Source organism: Solanum tuberosum, unplaced genomic scaffold (genome assembly GCF_000226075.1).
Source record: "Solanum tuberosum cultivar DM 1-3 516 R44 unplaced genomic scaffold, SolTub_3.0 scf00027, whole genome shotgun sequence".
In the NCBI taxonomy this organism is placed as follows: domain Eukaryota; kingdom Viridiplantae; phylum Streptophyta; class Magnoliopsida; order Solanales; family Solanaceae; genus Solanum; species Solanum tuberosum.
In genome coordinates this window covers 1,350,917-1,373,906 of record NW_006238953.1, presented here as the reverse complement: position 1 = coordinate 1,373,906, position 22,990 = coordinate 1,350,917, and the positions used below count along the sequence as shown (strand labels likewise).

Sequence of the window (22,990 nt, the reverse complement as noted above, 5' to 3'; positions counted from 1 at the left end):
TTTCCTTTAGCATGATTCCATATATAGGTAGTGCCTTGGAGGTTGCTTCCATTTTTTGATTCTTTGACTTTTGTATTACGGTTTATTCCATCTCATTTGTTGAGAACATGGATACCCATATTCCTTTTGGCTTGCATGCCAAACAACGGGTCTCCACTTTTTGGTTTTTTTTGTATTTTATGTTAGGAAATTTTCAGTTTTTGATGTAGAATTAAAATCTATAAATGTCACTGCAGTATCAAGGAAAGCAGGTTGAGGAGCATATCTACAACCTGGCATACATAGAATTTCAAATTTATTTTCCATACTTCAGATACTCGTATTCTCTGCCCAAGCCAGTAAAGGTACTTTACTGCTTCATCTGCTAGAGATGTACAAATGTTAAGTTTTGATATCTTGTGCATTCTTTTTTAGATGGGGGATTCTTATTTGAGCCTATAATGGGTCTGGCCTCATTGATTTTTGATACTTTCTTTCAAATTTTCTGTATTGTGGAAAGCGTTTTGCTGTTACCATCCCTTGCATACATTCTTTTAGAGGCTAACTGGGTATTTCTCGGTTTGTTGCAAGTGGGATTTTTGTAAGTTGATTAATGAAAGAAGGAGCTAGTGTTATATCTCCAGCCCTGTTGTTGATTAGTTTTTATTTTGTGTTCTGGTGGCATCATAAGGGACTTCAATAACCCTATTTGGTTTGTAACCCAAACTGCGAAGCTGTCATTCTTTGAATTGTTTCTCTGCAAAAGACATGTATAAACTCTTGGCCTTGAATCCTTGCAACTGGGAGAAGTCTCGACATTTTCATTTGTTCAATTTTTAAGAACTTGCATCGAGTCTTGAAGTTTCACTTTGCGACTCCTCTTTCTTGTAATGGTTTTTATTTTGGATGGAGGGGGTGGATTACTAGTGGTGAAGACCCTGGTTGTGCTTCTTAAATTTTTTTTAAAACCATAACCCCGACCCACTCCCTCAACTTGTTTCAGACCAGAAAGAGCAGGTGAGCCTTGGTGCAAATGCCTTCCAGAAGGGGATGGAAATAGACGAGTAAAGGCTTGTAACCACGTATGCTCATATTTTTTCCTATGAATTTTCTTGTGGGGTTTGAGGCAGGAACAGTAGATTCATAAGCCCGGAAGCTCATCTACTAGCAGGGAAGTGGGTGGAAGGATATGATTCAAGGAAATAGATCTGTGTAACCAGTCCAGACTAGGGAGAAATTGATAAAAGTTTTATAGCTACTTGAAGTTGGTCTGTTATTCTGGAATGTTTTAAGGGCTATGAAATGGGAGATGGATGCTCCACAGTGGTGCTTGAAAGACGTGCAAATGTTGCAGAAGGATGGTTAAATAAATTGCAGTTAAAATATTTTACTGGGAACTGTTACACTCGGTCTTTGATAGTCATCTCTACTTGATTTTGTGGAGGTTCTTCCTTGCATGTTTTGGTCACCGTGTCTGCAGAACTTCGCAATCAGAGAAGGAGAAAGGAAAGCTGTAGAGAGGCAAGATGAATGTGGCTGATAGCACACACTCCTTGAAGAGGAAAAATCGTATGTTACTTATTATAAGCCGACTTGATTCTCTTTTTGAATATGCTTGTAACTAAATCACCTTCATATTTCGTCAATATCTAATGTCATGCAGTGTTGTGTTGCTACTTAGGATGGAGTTGGTGTCGATCATAAATGTTGGACCCAAGTTACAGAATGTTGTCCTGTGTAGAACACATTTGCAGTGTTGTGCTTCAAGTCTCTTTATGCAGTGTCCGTGAGAAGTTGTCGTGGCTGTTGCTGTCGTTAAGGGATGGTGAAGTCCGCCCGCCTCCCCCTCCAATGACAAAATTCTATTGTCAACTCGCTCCACTTACACGCTTCAAACTGTTTAAGGAATCCATCTTTTCTTCAACCAAAATGCTAGCACCATCCTGTAAATTAGCAGAAAACATCGATAACAGACTCAGTTTATTTGAGATGAAGACGATGTTATCTGTGCGGCAGGTGAAAAAAAACGAACACGTATTACCTGAAATTACTCCTTGTGGGGTTTCTGAAGAAGGAGATGATGATGCATGTCTAGAAGATTATCATATAAAGAGGATGCTAATGTTGGCAGATGGAGAAATATACAAAGTACACGTAGAATGGACATCATTATCTTCAAATGTCATATAATTTTTTTAAATATTATATCTTATTTTTTTAATTTTATATTTATCAAAATTTATACAAAAACAAGTTTTATATAATTAGATGTTGAAAAAAAATAAAGGTCACAAATGAGTAAGTTAAGTTAAAATTTGAATTAAATAAAAAGGATTTAAGTTGATAACTGCTCAAAGGTTACTCTAGTTGAGATGAAATGACTCAAAATGAACAAAATAATGAGTCATATCTTACTCGTGTAACTCGTATAAAATTTTAATTTTTTATGAATTGATTTCATTACCGATAGTTTTCTTTTCTTTCATGTTTTCCCTGTCTTGTTTTATATGTCACTTTTTGACTTGATATGGTGTTTAAGAAAAAAAGAAATACTTTTGAAATTTGATGTTTAAAATAATTCTTAAATACTTGCGTGGTTGTAAATTGTTTTTTTAAGGGTAAAAGAAGAATTTAAAGTAAAATGATCTCAAATTATAGTAAGGTGATATTTTTTTTGGGACAAACTAAAACAAAAAGGGACCACATATAATAGGATGGATGGAGTATAACTATATATAACATTCGAGTATTTTTTTAGAATTGAATTTCTCATGGGTTAATTTAGACAACAAAATTTTAGGGTAAAACATCTATACCATGTATAATAATTCTACCTATACTTTTAAATAATTATCTAACATCCCACTATTTAAGATTTTCTATTGTAATTGAGTTAAGATATATGGAGATATACCACTCCCTAAAAAATAGTCTAGACTTATAAACCACATGCTAATCTATCCCATAAATCATGCTTTTTGTTGATTTGGTGGAGTAAAGTTTCAGTCCATCGTTGTTATGGCTGACCGAACGCCCCCTCACTAGTTTGGTATAGTTTTCGTCGGAGTTGGCGGTGGTAGAAGAGAGAGATAAAGGGTAGAGGAGGAGAGACAGTGGTTAAAATATGTAACTGACAAAATATGCATACGTATCTAATTAAGAGTTCATGTATTTGACAATGTGTACATGATATGAGTTAAGATTACATATATCTGTGGAAAAAAAAATTTGATGCTCGAAACAATTGGAAGAAATTTGATTTTTTAAATTTTTTATCACTGTATCTAAAATAAGTCTTCATATATCTGTCAACTATACATATATCTGAGTAAGATTTTGTGAATAGAGCTTGAATTATAAATTTATAATATCCTGAAAGTTTTGGTGTATCTGAACATGTTAATGTATTTTTTTCACTATATCTATAGTAAGTCTTTATATTTCTGAGTACAATTTTATGAATAGGGCTTCAATTATGTATCTGAGTTATATTCCGCAAGTTCTGATGTATCTTAACATGTTAATAATTTTTCACTATATTTGTAGTAAGTTTTCATGTATCTATCAGGTGAGTGTACATATTAATAATAATAATAATAAATTTGTTTCTGAGTTGTATCCATCAAGAATAAGATATTTGATCATGTACATGTATCTGTCATTAGATACCAGATACATGATTATTTATATCTTGACATGTATATGATTAAATTTTAGCTTATAAATAGTATATTCAGATACATATATCGTTTTGATTTCATAAATAATCTCATGTCCATCTCATTTCGAATTTTCATTGGAGTTGAATTTCTTTTCACTATATATCTAATCTCTATACATTTAAGATATTGATCGATTTGCATTTGTACTGAAATGGTTTCAACGAGATCGTTGGAAGTAACACCATTTGAGAACGATTCCATCAATTTTATATCCATTTTAATATCATAAAAAATTCATGTTTTAAAATGTCTCAACAAAATAGTGACATTGTCCATTGCTGAACAAAAAGGTTCAAAATTATTGAAGAAGAATTGAGAAGAACTATAAAGTTTATTGAATTTCCTCAGAAAATGAAATGATTTTGATTTTTTTTTTTACACGTTGTGATGTGCCAGAATATTGTAAAATTGTTGCATGCGTGATTTCCTCCACAATTGACGACTTTCAATTGCATTTCTTAATTAGTTAGACTTAATGAGATGTATTCGACTACTATGTATCTCGAATATCTGAAATCGATATATATAGTGTCCGAGGTGAAAAATATGGTACAATTCGTAATTATGCAAATTGAAGGGAAGGAAGATAATTATGTACTAAACTAGTGTAATTTGTATTGTTTAACCCAATTTTTACCCTCTATTTCACTTAGCCCAAACTTATTGTCAAAAGGGAAAATTACACGTATAAGCATTTTTAGGGAAAAATATGCAAATTGTGTTAGTATGATATTGTCTTCCATTGATCTATCAGAATAAAAATGCTCCCGATGTTAACTTTTTAGGTTAAGTCTATCCTTATTTCTAACGGGTTACACTCACAATGTGAACAAAGTGCAATATTATACCAAATTCACGGTTCGTGAGTACTTTAGGCCCTTCTTCGATAAAATAATTTAAAATAAGTAATAATTTAACTTGTATACACATGCAGATCATTACATTTATCATAAAAGTGTTAACTGTAATTGAAGATATAAAATTAACTTTGAACTCAGGTTCACCTGTATCGTAAGGGACCGGATAACCAACTACTATAGTAGCGAATGATGTTTGGGATATATCAAGTATAGAATTCTCATGTTAATAGTAAATTTTTTCTGCATGTGATTGAATTTTTATGTGGAGCTCTGGTAAAACCTTAATAGGTATAGCGCTTGAAGCTCGTAGGACGCACGAACTATTTGACGGTATAAATTACACGTGTTGTTGCAATGATACTAATTTACAAGTCTTCTGCATTTTACCCATTGAGGTTTGCTTTTCTACATGCTGCCAAAAAAAGTGTGTTGTTTTTATCATTTAGCTCTTTTCTTCATCAGAGCTGTGAATGTTAAATGAAAAATGAAATAAAAAAAGGAAGCTCAATATTATTTTCTAATTACAATGTGCTTCTCAACAGTTTACAACCCTCAGTATATTATTCTGCAAGGCCTGCAAAATATTTCTAAAAGAAGGAATAATAACTACAAATTGCATAGAACCAAGTCATAACCGTAGAAGATATAAATTATAGAGTGAACACATGAACATGTCAGATAGAGATGCTGTTCGGAATACCGCGACAGGTAACACCAGGACCAGAAGTAGGTAGCAGCAGTTCATATGGAGGAACACCAGCACCACTTCGATTCTTAAGACGGATATCCTTGTTTCGTTGGTTGATGGTATCTTCTATCTCCTTTAATTTGGCAGAGAATCTTTTCAAAATCTCCAAAATTTCATGATCATTTACGGAGAATTGTTGAATTTCGTGTAACTGATACATGTATTCCTCGTCTGCTGAATGAGTCGACAAGGTATCTTTAACAGCCATCACTTTAGTAGCTTGGAGTTGAGTAGGCAAAGATGCAAGAAAAGTGTACTCAGGGTGAAGAATAAAGTTCTCATAGCTGGGATCATCTTCATGTGGAATGAGCTTTCGCATAAGGGTAGGACGGTTAGGTACATAACCTCCGAAAGGGTACTGCCCGAAGTTTATTGCTGCATGTTGGGCTGAGGCAGTCCAGATCATTGTGGTGAGTATGCCAGACAAGTCTTCTTTAGTAACAAGCTTTGGCCACCAAGGCTCATTTTTCTTATCCACGTGTCCCTTATTCTTGATCTCATTCCACCAGCCCTGGAGCTCAAGGTCAGACGTGACAGAATTAGGCTCGGAATAGTAGTAATCAACATAGGACTCCACATATTCTTTTATTGCAGACCATATGAGAAGGCCATCTGCTGCATAAGGGTAGTCTTCAATCACCAGTTTCACCCCCAAAGGCATCGATGTATCCTCCACAGCCATTCCCCTTAAAAGCAGTCAATGTTGTGTTTATTAGTTGAAAAAGTAGCAAGGTTAGTTTGAGCTTGAGCATGCAACGCAAATAGTTACATTTCAAGGTTTAAAGAGATGTCATGATTGAGAAATTTTACCTTCTTATTAAATCTGCAGGCAGTGCTTCCATATCAAACCGCCACATGCTCTTGTAAGCGGCGGAACTTATTTCCATTGAATACCTTCCAGGACTAAAACATGCTTCAATAACTCCACCCCCATTTATCAAACTCTGCCTTGCAAGCGCATTGATTTCCAGCGTGTAGCGCATATGAGGGTGAAGTAGCTTATAAATTGGGTGCATTGAGCTAAGATGCCTATGGGTTGCAATGATATATGGTTCCATACAAGCATGAGTCCTTAACCTGAGAGATTAATTTTACATGCACAGTGAGGCACCTCCCTGACTGATAGAGTCAAAGCTAGAAGATTATTAGATTTTACGAAAGCACAATGAGAACGAACATTGGAAGAACTCTATGTAAAAATGTTTACAAGAAAAATACTAAGGGGAAGAAGAGAAGGGCTCTAAGCTTACCAGTGGTTCACCAACTGATGGACACCAGCATCATTTGAACAAACATGTGCTTTGGCTAGATTCCATATCCAGTGATTGGTTGCATCTTGTCCATGGGAGAATATACGCTTGTTCCTAGGTGAAGAAGGTGTCGGAGGCAGTGAAAGTTCAACGACAATTGGCTTTAGAACACCTCTGGATGTATAGAAGAAAAGTGTTCTTGATGCATAAGCTTTTCTCCCCGGCAAGGAGTTCATCTTCCCAATAAAAGGCAAAAGCATGTCATGATAATCAAGTATAAACAATCTCTTATCTTGAATAGCCTGAACAGAAAATTTTAAGTTAGAGCTGGTTTACACATAAAAAGAAAAACAGCTATACTAGATTTCCCAAATAACATTTTGGAAAAGAATCACTACCTCTTCAACACTCATTCCATTAAGCTCTTGTTCTATAAGATCCCGCGTAATAGCTGAATCAGGGGGACCATAAACAGCTGGATCTAGCTTGCTAACAATTGGAAATTCCTGTTAAATATCCACAAGCTTAGTGATCAACTAAAGAAAAATTATAATTGATTTAGTACAAAAAAATACTAATAAGAAATTACCCTCAAAAGTTCAATGTTCACAGGGTTAACCCCTGCTAAAGCTTGTCGCGCAAACTCATTATCTCGCAACCAAGCAAATCTATCCCCTGCGAGACAAAAACCGAAAGATGCAGAGTTATGAAATGTCACTCCAGGAACAACGATTGGAAAGAATTAGAGGATAGCAGGTTTCTGATGGCACATATTGTAAGTCTAGTAGACAAACAGGACTCCTCAAGTTACAACTTTCAACAATGCTAAATGATACTGGTAAACATATATCAATGGAAATGTAAATGTGTGTGCTTACGTCTGATTATAGCAGGAATCTCGTACTTGAGCAACCTTTTGCTGACAGAAAACACTTTATCCAAAGTTTCAGAAAGAAATTTATTCTTCTTTGGATCATTATCATCATTCAAGACAACCCCATCCTTATACAGTTTATCTATGTCAGTGAAGTTTGTAAAGGGAATGTCTGAGCTTGACAATGTAGCCGCAATTAATGGTACCAGGTTATGTAACAGAGCTTTCAACCTTCCAGCAGAAAAAGTATTTTGCTTAATTTCTTCAAAAGTTTCATCTCTAGGGACGTAAACTGGATGAGGCTTCTCTATTCTTTTCTCTGCAAGTGGATCTTTCAGCATCCAAAGATCAAGAAAAAGTCGGTATAAGAATGTCGGGGCAACAAACTAAATGAAAAATATACTCTTCAGCAGAATGCTCAGTACCTTTCTTAGTTGGACCTCTACCAGTCCGACAGCGCCTAGGATAAGGTTTCTCTTTGCCACCTACCAGTGGCCTAGCAAGATCCTCACTTTTGTCAGGATTGCCTAAATCATTATAAACATCATAATCATAGATTCGTTCATGTAGCTTCCTTTCGCCTTTACCATTGCCACGAATGCTCAACAAGTCTTCACGTCGAAGATCCTTGATACCAGGTGGTGTTTGAGATGGTAGATATGCCTGTTATAAAATGCAACGACATCCTTGATCAAGCACCATTATCTACTTTGCTAATGAAAATGAAAAAGTAAAATCATTTGAAAGTATGTGGCTTACCTGATTTTGGAAGATAATTCTACTCTCTGGATTATCTTTTTGAGAGTGTATCCATGTATTAACACTAAAGAATAAAGGTCCTTCATTAAAGCCATGAACAACAATCTGCACCAAGTGTATCTCTTTGTCAAGGAGATTGGTAATAATGATAGCGCCAGGACGTCCAAAATTGTGTGGTACAGTGAAATTTGCAGCATATTCAACTATATGTGGATGATCAGAAGGCTTGGACAACCAACCCCTCACATAAGACTCCGCAAACTTTCCCGATTTGGTAACTGTGAGCAGAATATAGTTTTAGTACTTCATTAACCTCAGAATACTACTCTGAAGTGTCCAGTGGAAATGATGTTTATGTCGTATGCATCCACCAGTCACAATAAACGGAATCATTATGAACTAAGTTTGCAACATACTGTGTTGGCAACCAAGTCTTTCACAACATGAAACAAGATAAATGAACTAAAAGGCACCCAGAAATACTAAAAAGTAGGAAAGATAATACAGTTGAGAACAAAAGGCACAAAAAGAATAGATGATGACAATGTATATCTGCACTAGGTGGTCTTTTCCACTTTCCACCAAACCATATGTATAATAATTAACCATAGCTAACTAATCTATAAGTTTATGTGCTAACTCATTTCATACAGTTATAAGTCAGGTGTACACACCATGTACTAATAAGTTTTTCCTTCATTTTGCTCCCACAAAAATAACAACATACCCAGTGAATCCCCCAAAAAAAGGTTATGGGGAGGGTAAAGTGTACACAGTCCTTACCACTACCTCTCCGAAGTAGAGAGATTGTTTCCGAAAGACCTCTGCTCAAGCAACTCAAAGCAGTAATAAAAAAAGGCAGTGGGGGTTTTAAATAATTTTTAAAAAGATAGATGGTCTTTCGAGAACAACCTCTCTATTTCCAAGAGGTAGTGATAAGGTCTGCGCACACTCTACCCTCCCCAGACTCCACTGATTGGGATTTCATTGGGTATGTTTTTGTTGTAGAGGGTCTTTCGGAAACAGACTCTCTACCTCCACAAATAATGTATGGTAAAGTCTTCGTACACTAAACCTCCCCCCCAGAGCTCACTTGTGAAAGGAGGAGGGGTGGGGGGTGGGGGGGTTTCAAGCAAGTCAATGAACCATATTGAACTCAAGACAGCAAAAATGAAAATGAAAACAGATCAAAGAAAAAACATTAACTATAGAACTCAACTGGTACAATAATAAACTCATGAAGTTTGTAAAGGGAATGTCTGAGCTTGACAATGTAGCCGCAATTAATGGTACCAGGTTATGTAACAGAGCTTTCAACCTTCCAGCAGAAAAAGTATTTTGCTTAATTTCTTCAAAAGTTTCGTCTCTAGGGACGTAAACTGGATGAGGTTTCTCTATTCTTCTTTCTGCAAGTGGATCTTTCAGCATCCAAAGATCAAGAAAAAGTCGGTATAAGAATGTCGGGGCAACAAACTAAATGAAAAATATACTCTTCAGCAGAATGCTCAGTACCTTTCTTAGTTGGACCTCTACCAGTTCGACAGCGCCTAGGATAAGGTTTCTCTTTGCCACCTACCAGTGGCCTAGCAAGATCCTCACTTTTGTCAGGATTGCCTAAATCATTATAAACATCATAATCATAGATTCGTTCATGTAGCTTCCTTTCGCCTTTACCATTGCCACGAATGCTCAACAAGTCTTCACGTCGAAGATCCTTGATACCAGGTGGTGTTTGAGATGGTAGATATGCCTGTTATAAAATGCAATGACATCCTTGATCAAGCACCATTATCTACTTTGCTAATGAAAATGAAAAAGTAAAATCATTTGAAAGTATGTGGCTTACCTGATTTTGGAAGATAATTCTACTCTCTGGATTATCTTTTTGAGAGTGTATCCATGTATTAACACTAAAGAATAAAGGTCCTTCATTAAAGCCATGAACAACAATCTGCACCAAGTGTATCTCTTTGTCAAGGAGATTGGTAATAATGATAGCGCCAGGACGTCCAAAATTGTGTGGTACAGTGAAATTTGCAGCATATTCAACTATATGTGGATGATCAGAAGGCTTGGACAACCATCCCCTCACATAAGACTCCGCAAACTTTCCCGATTTGGTAACTGTGAGCAGAATATAGTTTTAGTACTTCATTAACCTCAGAATACTACTCTGAAGTGTCCAGTGGAAATGATGTTTATGTCGTATGCATCCACCAGTCACAATAAACGGAATCATTATGAACTAAGTTTGCAACATACTGTGTTGGCAACCAAGTCTTTCACAACATGAAACAAGATAAATGAACTAAAAGGCACCCAGAAATACTAAAAAGTAGGAAAGATAATACAGTTAAGAACAAAAGGCACAAAAAGAATAGATGATGACAATATATATCTGCACTAGGTGGTCTTTTTCACTTTCCACCAAACCATATGTATAATAATTAACTATAGCTAACTAATCTATAAGTTTATGTGCTAACTCATTTCATGCAGTTATAAGTCAGGTGTACACACCATGTACTAATAAGTTTTTCCTTCATTTTGCTCCCACAAAAATAACAACATACCCAGTGAATCCCCCAAAAAAAGGTTATGGGGAGGGTAAAGTGTACACAGTCCTTACCACTACCTCTCCGAAGTAGAGAGATTGTTCCGAAAGACCTCTGCTCAAGCAACTCAAAGCAGTAATAAAAAAAGGCGGTGGGGGTTTTAAATAATTTTTAAAAAGGTAGATGGTCTTTCAAGAACAACCTCTCTATTTCCAAGAGGTAGTGATAAGGTCTGCGTACACTCTAACCTCCCCAGACTCCAAACTCCACTGATTGGGATTTCATTGGGTATGTTTTTGTTGTAGACGGTCTTTCGGAAACAGACTCTCTACCTCCACAAATAATGTATGGTAAAGTCTTCGTACACTAAACCTCCCCCCCAGAGCTCACTTGTGAAAGGAGGAGGGGTGGGGGGTGGGGGGGTTTCAAGCAAGTCAATGAACCATATTGAACTCAAGACAGCAAAAATGAAAATGAAAACAGATCAAAGAAAAAACATTAACTATAGAACTCAACTGGTACAATAATAAACTCAAAAAAAAAAGCAGAACAAGTAACATTTATGCATAGATTTGAAATCAAACCAGGATCAATATCTTGACTAATAAGCTGAATCAAGATTCCTCTTCCAATCCCATTCATTAAAGACTCCCATTGATCTTCAATCTTATCACTAATCTTCTCCTTAATCTTCTTCCTCAAAGTTATCACTGCCTTCACATCTCTCCCTTTACCAGAAGATACCAACAACCCATTACTCTCTTCCATAGATTTCTCCATAAAGTTTGCATCTTTCACTGTCTTGTTATCATTTCCACTTTGAATCACAGCTTTAACTTTACAACAAGACTTATTATATCTACAAATCTGACTGATTTTCCTTCTTCTGATGGTGAATACATGTTGAATTTCTGAACTAAGTGGAGTGGATCTTGATTGAGCTATAAACATTATTGCAATTTTTTTTTTTCAAAGACCATGAAAGTTGATCAAAAGGGATTTTTATTTATGTATGAAGAAAAGAAGGGTGTGACACATTTGAAATTTATTACAAAGCTGTTACTCCTAGTAGTTCAATGCTTTTATGGGAGTCATTTAAGTAGCAGTTATATGTGATGTGTTACGGCAGATTTTGTTTTTCTTCTCCTTTTTGTGTTCGGTACCACATTAGAATATTATTCACACGAAAAAATCTCACATTAAAGATAAACTGTTCTCTAACAGAGATAACTCTGTATCAGAGGAACTCAAACTTGAGACTTTTGATTAAAGATGAAGGAGTACTTAACCGTCCAAGATAAGTATTTTTTCTTGAATATTCATATGACTCAATTGGATCATCATCAACCATTTTTATGTTTTTTCTTTTTTCTTTTTACCCTTTGGTTGGGTTGACTATACTATTACAATAATGGAATATTACTTTTCCAAGTCATTTGGTAACATTTATTAGAGAATCTTAACATATCTACTCCCTCCGTTAAAAAAAAAATAACATAGTTTAATTTGATATCGATATAAAGAAAATAAAAAAAGATTTTTAATTTTATGTCCTAAATTGAAATTATGTCAAATATATTGAATCATCCTTTAATCTTATGGCCTTAAAAACACACCATATGAAAAATTGAAATTAAAATATGAAAATACTGTCAAAAAAGAAAAATGTCATTCTTTTTTAAACAAATTAAAAATAAAAGTAAGTCATTCTTTTTTAAATAGAGAAAGTATTAATTATAATATTTAATTTATAAGGTATATGATATTAATTATCCTTAATACATCAAACTAAATCGTGGATAGCAAATAGTTCTGAAATAATTAATTTATACATTACTAATACGTCATAATCAATCTATTCTTATATATATATTCTACTAAATTAAATGTTAAGATCGATTATATAAATCTTTATTGTTATATTATTCACGATTCACGTGTAATTTTTAAAGTTAGACCAAAAAGTCAATATAAAAATAGTAGATCTAAGAACATTTAAATATCTACTATATTTATATATTGAACTTGATCATTAAGATGGAGAAAGTTGAAAAAATGCAGTGTGAAGGGTAGGTGGAACTTGGAAGCATGATGTATATCAATCGATGGACCATGTCACTTAATAGATGCAAATACAATAATGCACAACTCCACGTCACACTTCCTTTTTGACACAATACATCATCATTTAAAAAAAAAAATTATCATTAAATTTTATTTAACTATTTAAATTATAATATCTTTCAATGAAATATTTAAAACCATCTAAAGTTATGGTAAGTAGATGAGGTTTCTCCTTCTTTAGTCAGAGCTCTTGGGTTTGAATTTTGGATATAATTTTTTTTTTAGAAAGTGCTTCTCCCTAAATGAGGTCTCACGTAGTGAGAATTTAGATTAGTCGAGCTTCAATGCGAGTAGTGGACACTGAATGAAATCAAGAAAACAATTAAATATTTAAATACATGATAAAATATATTTCAGTTAAACAACCAAACATATATATAATAAAAAAAGACATATTTTATATGATTAATTTATAATATACACTTGACAACATACTTTTTTTCCCTTCAAAATATAACAGAGATGTATTTATCACTTTATCATGTGTTTAGTTGGAGCATTAATTCAAACTTAATACATAGAGAACACCTTAATTTGTCAAAATATTTCATTTAGATACTTGAACTAAGTCTTGTTCTAATTAAACATATCAATTCCTGATAAAGTGTTTCAATTAAACATTTCTATTTTTTTTAATATAAAAAGACCGTGTTTTCATTTGTCTAACAATAGTTAATTTAACCACATAAAATATGTCAACTCCTTAATTATACACATCAACCTCGAATAAAAAATATCTGAGAATTTACGACTTATTAAGACAAATGCTTATAATTAAAAAAATAACATATTTTACATAATAAACTTAACTATCAAATAAATGAATAAGAATACACAATTTTCTTTCCTAAATTTTGAATCCAAATATATCTATTTAATTGAAATACTTTAATTCAAATATCTCAATAAAATTTCTCATAAATTTAAGAATTTGATTATGTATTAGTAACAAGTTTTAAGGGTGCCTTTTTTTTTCAGTGTGACATTTTTTCCTATATGTGGGCATGCTTAGTTGAGTGCATATTTCATTATTAAAGTTTAAAAAGGACCATTTCCAACCTCCACCCAACTCCCAATATGATAATAAATATATTATATGATATATCATACACGAAATTCACATGTATAGTTTGCTAATTTAATGAAAGAAAAAACGAAAAATCACTTTCCTCAAGGAACACATTTGTCATTTTTCTTATGTCTTTTTAAAATTTTATAATAAACTTTTTAAAATTTTATAATATTATTTGCAATACATAAGGGGATGAAGGAGATCAGGAGGGGAAAGTGGGAAATCCCACCAATAACGAGAAATAAATTAAATTAGATGCTATCAACTCGATATATGAAATTGATATTTATATATATTACAAGTTAGTTGACACGTGCGTTGCACGTGATTATCAATTCCAAAATTATAAGTTATAGTAAATAGTATTGTTTTTTTAAGCGAAGATTTGAATAATAATAAGCTTAGCAGATTCTTTTGTGAATGTTCAACGTGAATCGTCATATATATTTCTTATTCAGCAAACCTATCAAGATGGTCAATGAAATTTTTTATTAGTTAAATGGAATAATGTATATATTTATTTCAATTTGATGAGTTTAGTCATGTAATTAGTCTTATCTCACTAATATTACCTTATAGACAATATTTGCTTTATATTTTTCTTGTTATCTAACCCGATGTGTATTCCACGTTAAATTTTTAGATGTCATATGAACATGTGAAAGAGAACAACTACATTTTATATATTCACATATTTTCACATTGGTTATGAGTTTTTTTTTTAAAAAAAAACTCGAAACATTTTCAAGTAATATATTTTGAAGTTTAGAAGATCTTGTTAACTTGATAACACATTTGTGACATATATAATATTTTAATTTAAATACAAATACCTACCGAAATATAAATATATATTTGCATTAATGAAAATATTTATCTCGTATGAACTTTTCTTCATCTAAAATACTGAAATATTAAGAAATAGTAAATAAGTAAAACAAAAGGGCAATGTTTATATAGTAATTACTATTTTGAAGAAAACTTCATGAGAGTCTAAATCACATAAGTAACATTGATAAATAAAGTCATTCTTTTGTCTTGAACATCAAAAACAAATTGTGACAACTCTCTAAATTTTGGAAAAGATATTCAGAAGCATACATCTACATCAGAAGAGAAATTATTAACAAAAACAAATGAGTTTAGACTACATCATGTTAACTTCATATATTGGAACATTACATACTAATGTATATATTAAGCAAAAAAATCATTATTATATTATCAAAATTATTTTTCTCAAGTTATGGAATATACCCTCTTAGGATAGAACGACTTACTTCATCAGAATAGTGGCACCTCATATTCGCTTAACAACGAACTCGCTCAACGACCATAAATCACACAAAAAAATTTAAAATGCAAGAAGAAGAAAGGTAGAAGATTAAAAAAGTTGTGGTTGAAAAATGAGAGGAAGCCCCTCTATTTATAGTCAATAACAGGTGGTATGAACAAATATGTTTTGTATCTTATCTGACAAGTCATGAATTTTTAGAGAAGTCACAACCCTTTGGAAAAGTCACAACTCTTTGGAAAAGTCACAACTTATTGAAAAAGTCACAACTCTTGGAAAAGTCACAACTCATCGAAAAATCACAATCCTTCGAAAAAAGTCACAACTTATCGAAAAAGTCACAAGTTATCAAAAAATTCATAACCTAAGTTAGGGATATTTTAGTAATTTAACATTCAAGTTAGGAGTTCATGCTTTTAAAGTAATATAGATATAGATAATAATATTATAAATTGATCTATTCAAATTAAAATAAATTATATTTGATCTTGTTCTCACCTTTTCAATAATTCTCGAAATATTTTAAAATATTACTCTCTTCGTATGAAAAGAATGATTTACTTTTCTTTTTAGTCTATTTAAAAAAGAATGAATATTTTCTTTTTCTGGTAATAATTATATTCAGATATTCACATGACATGTTTAAAATCATAAGATTAAACGACATTTTGATATATTTAACACAAATTTAAATTAGGATCACAAAATTGAAATTTTTTCTTTATTTCTTAAACTTCGTATCAAGTCAAACTAGATCATTTTTTTTAACGGAAAAAGTTATTTGAATTATCTGTCTTCATCACTTATAAGTATTTATTATTCATTTAAATGGCTGATAAAGGATATAACAAGAAAGTGACTACTTATGGGCTATCTCTTCTTTCATTTTATTTTTTCTTTGATTAAACCTTCACTCTTGATTGTTATTTGCCTTGGCTTGAAAAGATAATTATGTCGCTTTGCAACAATTTTTTTCATAAAACGCATAATTTAATCTTTCAAATCCATGCTTTCTTTTAATCAGATGCTAATTAGATCCGAATTTTAAATAAAACATTATAATATTTACTCTACCCAATGTCATTTCATCATTTCTAAATCATAGGTCATTTATAGAGTTAGCTTGTTTCACAATAAATATAAAATTAAAATAACATATGCATTGTATCTTAAGAAGAAAATTACTTTAATTAATCTTTTTGTACACTTAAATCAATGTATATGATTACGCGGTTTAAAAATAACGTACTTAGAAGAAGTTGTTTGATTTTTTTCAATATGAACACTAAAAACGAGTCAAGTTTAGTAGGTATCAATGTATCTTAATTGCTAGGAAAATCCATAATTAATATAATCAAGATTAAAGAACTGTACACGTTAGAATGCACATGAAGATCAAATTGAAGGATCATATTTGCAAAAATCCCAACTCCATATTTTCTAATTTTTCTATCATAAGAATGCATTGCCTTAATTAAATGAAAGTCTTTCCACTCATTTTTTAAAGAGAAAATTTTAGTAATAGCAAACATAATAAGGCTCTATAATTATAGTTTCGATAATTGTGCTCCATAGCTATAGTTCCGTTTACTATGGAGGTTGCGGTTTGTATATTTCTGTTCGTTTGTATATTTGCTTGCGAATATACAAATATAATAAGTATATATACAAATTTGTATTTATACTTTTAGGAATTTTTCAAAACTCCGTTTATATATTTTGCTTGCTAATATACAAACATGGATAGTTTATTATGAATTTTTCATAAATTATATTCAAATAACTAGGGTAATCACATATACAAAATTTTAAATTTATACAATCAGAAATCGAATTATACAAATTCTGAATTTATATAAATCAAACGAATTATATATAAATCACGCAAATTATACAATTCAGATAAATAACAAGTATTGAAGAAACTATACCCATAAATTATAACTATAACCTATTATAATATAGGTTAAATGTCGGCTATTCTGCATAATTTTGCCTTTTTTAAACATGCCTCATGAAACTGACCATTTCCCCATGACAGATCAGGCCAATGAGTTTTTTTCCCTCTCTTTCTCTAGGCAGTGATAATACAAGATTCTAAAAAGAATAAAAAATTGTTAGTAGTCATTACATGGAAATATTCTTGATTTGTTTGAATTAAATAGGTTTTTAAAAACGATAATTATGTATGTAAACCACGTTTCACACCCTACTAGGCAGGTATTAGCGGGATGTAGTTCTTTACATGTAAATTCATCCAAATCTAATATTTTTAACACGTAGCATAATGTATGCATGTGAAAATCTATTAGAATTATCATACACTTGAACCTATAAAGTATTGAACGCTTTAAAAACGGAATTTATGAAATTTAAATTTCGAATTCGTCGTTATCATTAGTGTAATGACAAATGCAAACTCTAAAGTTGACAATGTTGAAGTCTTTGTTTTATCCTTAACCTTTGATACAACTAACACCTTGTTTGGATAGTTGTTACTCATTGTATTATTTTGTATGATATTGTTAGTTTAAATATAATGTTTTATTTAAGTTTTATTGCATCATATTGTTTAGATCAATCGTTAGGTGACGATGAAAAGTCTCATTTTATATATGTAACAACTGATTTGGTGTGATTGCATTGTTACCTTAATATTTTCTTCTCATTTTATCTTTATTTATTATGTAATAATTGTTGTCCAATCTGTGTCTAAAACAGTACCATTGGTTAAAACAAACTTTGCAGAAACACGAAGTTACCAAAGTTTAATGAACCAGTGAAAAAACAAAAGAACAAAAAATAATTCACAAAAAACTAAAATCTGTAAAATATACCAGAATCTAGAAAAGACAGAACGGAGCCCACTGAATGCACAATGTCCCCTTAAGGAAATTATTTCCCTCTAGTATCCGAGGTTTGATTTGGAATATGTCCTCCCAGGATAGAATGATCTCAATCACCAATGTATTGATACCTAAAACGCTGGTGTCAGCGAGCCACTCAACAACAGTAATGTACACGAAAAATATTTGTGCAGAAGAAGAAGAAGAAATCATAAATTTTCGTAAGTAAAAAGTCTGAAGAATAACTGGTATTTATAGCCAGGAGGAACTGGTTTCGAAAGGTTGCAACCTTTCAGAAATCACACGACCATTTCAGAAAGTTTGCAACCTTTCAGAACAGTCATCTCCAACGGTGGGAAATTCAAATAAAACGGAAAAGTAATTTAAATAAAAAGGGTCACGTGGATCCGAGTTGGGTCAGAACGTTTCGGTTAATTAACTAATTAATTGAAACATTTTGACCATTTAATTTTGTTTAATTAATTAAAACAAAACTTTGTCCAAAAATAATCTCTCGATCGATCATTTTCCAAAGCCAAAGCCAAAGCCGAAGTCGAGCGAGCGACGACGACGGCGCGAGGAGGGTCCCTCTTTTCAACCCTTTTAACAATTAATAAAAGTGTTTCTCTATTTAAACTCATCTATTTTTCTTTCCACCACCGATGAGGGAGAAATTCCTTTTTACTAAAGCATAAGAGGACTTTTCAAGTTCCTCTCTTTTCATTTTCCCTCCATTTCCCATTAACTCTTGCTATATACCCAACAATCTCCCACATGAATGGGGAATGGTTATAACATAAGGAATGCACTGATGAGTGTGTACTTTACAAGCAAGGATCAATTGCATCTGGATAAGTAGGTTTCCCCTTGGACTTTTCGTAGTGAACATATGTCGAATATACTCGGTCAATCAGTAGATGCGATATCTTTGAACCGTTGAGCTTTGGTGTATACCTAGACAACCATATGTCACACAATTAACCCTTTACCGTATATGGTTCTTATGATTGTGTTCGTTTCAGCTTGAACACCTCCTGGGTTCATGAGTGTATAGAGAATAGGCTTTTGACATAAAATTTTCTTTGAAGTGGCTTACACTTCACACTCACATAGGTGATTTCTATCTGTGTCATCTCGTAGATACACTATTTGGTCAAATCTGCCAAACTTAGCAAATCATTAAAAACTTTAAGCTTTATTAACTCATTAACAAGCCTTAAAGTCTTAACCTTGTTCCTGAACATTGTTTTCATCATGAGAATGGGTTGAGTTGATTGAATGTCGAACCGTCAGTCACAACTTTGTTTTTCTCCTTGAATCTAACTCTTGGTATCTCTAGTCTGCGGGTTGAGTTGATTGACAATGTCGAACCGTCAGTCACAACTTTGTTTTTCCCCTTGAATCTAACTCTTGGTATCTCTAGTTTGCTAGATAGAGTTATCGCTATGCTGACTTGTCCTAAGCCGTAAACTCATTCCCTTAGATGATCTTTCAATTGCCTCTTTCACTAGGCCTTTCGTTAGTAGATCTGACACATTATCGCTTGACTTCACATAGTCAATTGTGATAATTCCACTAGAGAGCAGTTGTCTTACGGTGTTATGTCTCCGTCGTATATGACGAGACTTCCCGTTGTACATGACACTCCTTGCCCTACCTATTGCTGTTTGACTATCACAATATATGCAAATAGGTCCCACAAGTTTGGGCCAGAATAAAATATCCTCTAAGAAATTCCGAAGCCATTCAGCTTCTTCACCAGCCTTATCTAAAGCAATAAATTCAGATTCCATTATGAAGCGAGCGATACATGTCTGTTTGGACGATTTCCAAGAGACTGCTCCTCCACCAAGTGTAAACACATAGCGACTTGTGGATTTTACTTCATTTGACCCGGTGATTCAATTTGCATCACTATATCCTTCAATCATGACATGATATTTATTATAATGCAAAGCATAGTGTTGTGTATGTTTTAGATACCCCAACACACGTTTCATTGCCATCCAGTGAGTTTGATTCGGATTACTAGTGAACCGACTCAGTTTGCTAATAGCACATGCTATATCTGGTCGTGTACAATTCATAATATACATCAAACTTCCCAACACTCTGGCATATTCCAATTGAGAGTCACTTTCACCTACATTCTTTTGAAATGTAAAGCTTAAATCAATTGGAGTTTTGACAACATTGAAATTCAAGTACTTGAACTTATCCAATACTCTTTCAATATAATGAGATTGAGATAATGCTAGTCCCTGAGGAGTTTTGACAATCCTGATCCCTAAGATCAAATCAACAACTCCTAAGTCCTTCATATCGAACTTGCTGGACAACATGCGCTTAGTAACATTTATATCGTCAATAACTTTACTCATTATTAACATGTCATCAACATACAGACAAACAATAACTTCATGATTCGAAATATTTTTAACGTAAACACACTTATCACATTCGTTAATCTTGAATCCATTTGCCAACATTCTTTGGTCAAATTTAGCATGCCATTGTTTGGGTGCCTGCTTGAGCCCATAAAACGACTTCACTTTGTCTATTTAAGAAGGTTGTCTTTACATTCATTTGGTGGATTTTAAGATCATGAACTGCCGTTAATGCTATTTACATCCTAATTGATGTTATCCTTGTTACTGGAGAGTATGTATCAAAGTAGTCCAAACCTTCCTTTTGTTTGTATCCTTTGACTACAAGTCTAGCCTTATATTTGTCAATAGTCCCATCGATTTTCATTTTCCTTTTAAAGATCCACTTTGATCCTAAGTATTTATTTCCTGGAGGAAGATCAGCCAATTCCCAGGTATGGTTACTTAAAATTGATTCGATCTCCCTATTGACTGCTTCTTTTCAATAAATTGACTCAGACGAAGACATAACTGCTTTAAATGTTTGAGGCTCATTTTCAAGCAAAAATGCCACAAAATCTGGTCTGAAAGAAATGGATTTTCGTTAGCGATTACTACGCCTAGGATCCTCATTAGGTTATTTTCTGTTGATTCTTCCTGTGGTCGTTTAGGTCTTTCACTTGTCGACTGATCACATTCAGTTTTACATGGATAAATGTGTTAAAAGAACTCAGCGTTATCTGACTCAATTACCGTATTCACATGAATTTCAGGATTATCAGATTTGTGAACCAAAATCCGACATGCCTTACTGTTCACAACATATCCAATAAATATACAATCCACTGTTTTGGGTCCAATTTTCACCCTCTTGGGTAAAGGAACCTTTATCTTGGCTAGACACCTCCACACTTTGAAATGTTTCAAGTTGGGTTTCCTTCCTTTCCATAACTCACATGGAATCTATTGCGTTTTGCTTCGGGGTACCCTATTGAGTATCTTGTTAGCTGTAAGGATGGCTTCCCCCCATAGGTTTCGCGGTGAATCAAAACTGATTATCAAGACATTCATCATTTCCTTTAATGTTCTATTCTTTCGTTCTGCCAAACCATTTGACTATGGTGTATAGGGTGCAGTAGTTTGATGAATAATACCATATTCCAAATATATCTCTGCAAAAGGAGGTTCGTATTCTCCACCCTTATCACTCCGAATCATTTTTATTTTTAGATTCAATTGATTTTCCACTTCATTTTTGTATTGCTTAAATGCACCAATTGCTTCATCCTTATTATTAACCAAATATACATAAAAAAAGCGAGTGCAATCGTCAATAAAAGTTATAAAATACTTTTTCCCACCACGAGATGGTGTCGACTTCATATCGCATATATCTGTGTGAATTAAGTCTAAAAGATTTGAATTCCTGTCAACAGACTTGTAAGGATGTTTAACAAACTTACTTTCCACACAAATTTCGCATTTCGATTTATCGCATTTGAAATCAGGCAATACTTCTAAAGTAATCAATTTTCGCAAGACTTTGTAATTTACATGTCCCAAACGGGCATGCCATAAATCATTTGACTCCAATAAGTAAACAGAAGCAAAATTCTTATTAATACTGTCAATAACCATTCTTTCAGTTTGAAGAAGCCCTCAGTGAGGCAGCCTTTTCCTAAAAACATCTCATTCTTACTTATTACAACTTTGTCACTAACTAGGACACACTTAAACCCGTTCTTAATGAGCAGTGCAGCAAAAACTAAATTCTTCCTGATAGTAGGAACGTGCAGAATGTTGTTCAAAGTCAACACCTTGTCGGATGTCATTTTCAACATTACTTTCCCAGTTTCTGCAATCCTTGTTGTTGTTGTGTTCTCCATGAACAAATCTTTATCGAATTCAGCATGAGTGTACGTTGCAAAGGCTTCTTTCGCAGAGCAAATATGTCAAGTGGCACCTGAGTCGAGAAACCACTCCTTGGGATTTCCAACTAAGTTGCACTCCGTGATCAGTGCACAGAGGTCATCTGCATTTTCCATCTCCTCCACAATGTTTTCTTGACTTTTGTCTTTGTCTTTGTCCTTTTTTGGAGTACGACAGTCAGGAGACTTATGACCAGCCTTACCACAGTTGTAACAGTTGCCCTTGAATTTCTTCTTCGCCTGTTCTGACTTCTGTCGTTGGACTTCTTTCTCTTCTTGGCTTTGGTAGGAGCTTCTTCAACAATATTAACTCCAATTATTGTCGAACTCTTGCGAGACTTCTTTTCGGCGATTTTGTTATCTTCCTCAATCTTGAGCCGAATCACAAGATCTTCAAGCTTCATTTTCTTACGTTTGTGCTTTAAATAATTCTTGAAGTCGTTCCACGAAGGAGGTAACTTCTCGATCATTGCATCCACTTGAAAAGCTTCATTTACTACCATATCCTTAGCAATTAGATCATGGAACATAAGTTGAAGTTCCTGCACTTGTGATCCAACAGTTTTACTATCTGACATTTTATAGTCTAAAAACTTTGCGACCATAAACTTTT

The 22,990-nt window shown here is 33.3% G+C and overlaps 1 protein-coding gene and 1 long non-coding RNA gene across 3 annotated transcripts; one reads left to right on the top strand and one right to left on the bottom strand.

Annotated features, from left to right (window-relative positions):
- Positions 1-350: 350 nt before the first annotated feature.
- On the top strand, positions 351-2,293 carry LOC107059583 (uncharacterized). Its single transcript, XR_001472764.1, has 2 exons — positions 351-1,548; positions 1,661-2,293. It is a non-coding gene; the product is annotated as an uncharacterized lncRNA (long non-coding RNA).
- Positions 2,294-5,046: 2,753 nt separating this feature from the next.
- LOC102583480 (lipoxygenase 6, chloroplastic-like) lies at positions 5,047-11,831 on the bottom strand. 2 transcript variants are annotated; one of them, XM_015306272.1, is made up of 9 exons: positions 11,332-11,831; positions 8,193-8,470; positions 7,859-8,096; positions 7,438-7,764; positions 7,149-7,234; positions 6,958-7,065; positions 6,560-6,861; positions 6,120-6,386; positions 5,047-5,995 (listed from the first exon to the last, which is right to left on the bottom strand). In XM_015306272.1, the coding sequence occupies exons 1-9, from the start codon at positions 11,696-11,698 to the stop codon at positions 5,236-5,238; spliced, it is 2,733 nt and encodes a 910-aa protein (XP_015161758.1). In that variant the 5' UTR covers positions 11,699-11,831; the 3' UTR covers positions 5,047-5,235. The 2 variants fall into 2 exon arrangements, with proteins under 2 accessions (XP_015161758.1, XP_006341739.1); XM_006341677.2 differs by lacking the exons at positions 7,859-8,096; positions 8,193-8,470 and adding exons at positions 9,705-9,942; positions 10,039-10,316 and having other exon boundaries at positions 5,236-5,995.
- Positions 11,832-22,990: the final 11,159 nt, after the last annotated feature.